General features: G+C 52.1%; 2 protein-coding genes across 2 annotated transcripts; both read right to left on the reverse strand.

Annotated features, from left to right (window-relative positions):
- Nucleotides 1–389: 389 nt before the first annotated feature.
- On the reverse strand, nt 390–789 carry Pmar_PMAR007910 (hypothetical protein; the record flags this gene model as incomplete). The annotated part of the gene is made up of 3 exons (XM_002774283.1): nt 390–510; nt 561–661; nt 711–789. Coding segments are annotated over 3 exons (301 nt in total), but the record flags the coding sequence as incomplete, so codon positions are not given.
- Nucleotides 790–862: 73 nt separating this feature from the next.
- On the reverse strand, nt 863–1,449 carry Pmar_PMAR007911 (hypothetical protein; the record flags this gene model as incomplete). The annotated part of the gene is made up of 3 exons (XM_002774284.1): nt 863–867; nt 1,118–1,196; nt 1,243–1,449. The coding sequence occupies 3 exons, from the start codon at nt 1,447–1,449 to the stop codon at nt 863–865; spliced, it is 291 nt and encodes a 96-aa protein (XP_002774330.1).
- Nucleotides 1,450–1,916: the final 467 nt, after the last annotated feature.

Consider the following 1,916-nt stretch of genomic DNA (forward strand, 5'->3'; position numbering starts at 1 on the left):
AATCACTCATCACTCAGGTATCCGTAACGCCTCGTCATTCCTCCCAATATCGATCTGTGGTGGCGGCTCCTCCCCTATAGCGAGCGAATGCCGCGCTTGATCGAATATGGATACGAATTCACCCGTAATGGGATTGACCAGGGTACCTACCGACTCAGCCAGGATCATTGCCACGTCCTAGGGATCGACCGACCTTTAGCCGCCATGATAGCGTCTCTAGCGATCCTCCTCGGAGCTAGATGCCGTACGTGAGGACTCACTGGCTGGGGACAGATATAATCAACGTAAGCAGTACTCGATCTGTACGGTCCAAATGATGACGAGTTGATCTTCGTGACCTAAGGCACGCGACAATGGCTCGCTAATCAACCAACGTGGCCGATGTCGACTTGCCCGGAGCTTGTAAGTGTCCCTGAACAACTTCACTAAGTTCTTCTCATTGGTCATGACCAGCCGAACTCGTAACCAGGTGACGTCCTCGCTGGGTCGCTTGTCTATTCCAACGAACACCTATCCAGTGTACAAGGAAGAAAGACCACAATACTAGGAGTTACGCTTACCTGTCCGTAAGCGACATTGCCTACTTTCACACCTTCTCTGCGTCTCCAGCTCTTGAAGCGGTCCTCTGGCAATCTACCTTTGACTCGGACGAGGAATACACCTTAGTATGGAGTATACTATACGAGGAAAGCATCGGCTCATGCACTCACTGAGAACTTTGCTGCGAGGATGGGCCATGTTGTGGGCGAACTCGCCATCATTGGTGAGAATGACTAGACCGGAGCACATCACGGGTATAGGATTGATAACGATGAAGTGGGGTGGAATGAGATCGACGTTGTTGATGTTATGGCTGAGTTCGTTAGCCTGTGAAGAACACAAGTCATACGGACGCAGGCTGGGGACCGACACACTCGTCGTTTGTGCCAAATCTCGAACAAGTCAGGAAGGGTTGTCAGACCGCGTATCCGAGTTGCGCTGCAGACGACGCCACGAGGCTTGTTGATAAGCCAAACTTTTGGATCTCTGCGGCGGGATATCTTAGGTCACGGTACACAAGATACGGAATAGGCCCACCCTGGTGGTTCCACTGGCTGATCTCGACAGATAACATCACAGTGGTCGGAGACCTGCACGTTGTGGCGGACTACTTGACCGTCGACAACAACCTCGCCGTTCCTAATGGCCACCTCCGCCTGAAGACAGAGCTCTTAGATTTCAGATGGAATCAGTTAACTTCACCTGGGAGCGTGACATCTGACCGGACAAGGATATCCTCCGGGCGAGCCATTCAAAGCTAGTAGTCATCTTCTGCAGTGTTCTGCATGCTATTCGAGGGATATCCTCAGGAGTCATCACTCGAGGGACCACATCGCCAGCAGAGCAGCGTGAGGCAGCCGACGTCAAAAGCCCCTCTCCGACGTGAATGAGGGCCCGTCCGGTGTTCATAGAATACAAAAATCTACAGCAGTAATACAAAAGAGCACTGCTGGCACGTAGTAGTGTTAGAGACCCCCCTCCGAAAGCCCAGGTTCCCCGAGCTACTTTATCAGCACAAGAAAAACTCCATTACCAGAAACGAAACTAGAACTGATCATGCTCCTTCCCCCTCGCTCCTACCCTCTGCTCGCGTAGAGCAGCAAGCTCCTCGTCTGACAATGGTGGCAGCGTGCTGGGTCGAGGCCAGGTCTTAGTGAATCGATATCGTTCGAACATCGCTAAAGTCATCGCAGTACACACATTGTAGCTGTGATGGTGGCCGAAAACAGTCGGAATCTGTGAGAGTACAATGAGGCTGGTCAATACTGTGTAGCAGACGCTCACGCTCAGTATTGCATCAGCGACCTTCGGGATGAGCGGTCCAACTCCTTCGAGCTCTCCCCCACCAACGAACAACACTCGAGGTGTAGATATCT

Source organism: Perkinsus marinus (assembly GCF_000006405.1).
Source record: "Perkinsus marinus ATCC 50983 genomic scaffold scf_1104296958476, whole genome shotgun sequence".
In the NCBI taxonomy this organism is placed as follows: Eukaryota; Perkinsozoa; order Perkinsida; family Perkinsidae; genus Perkinsus; species Perkinsus marinus.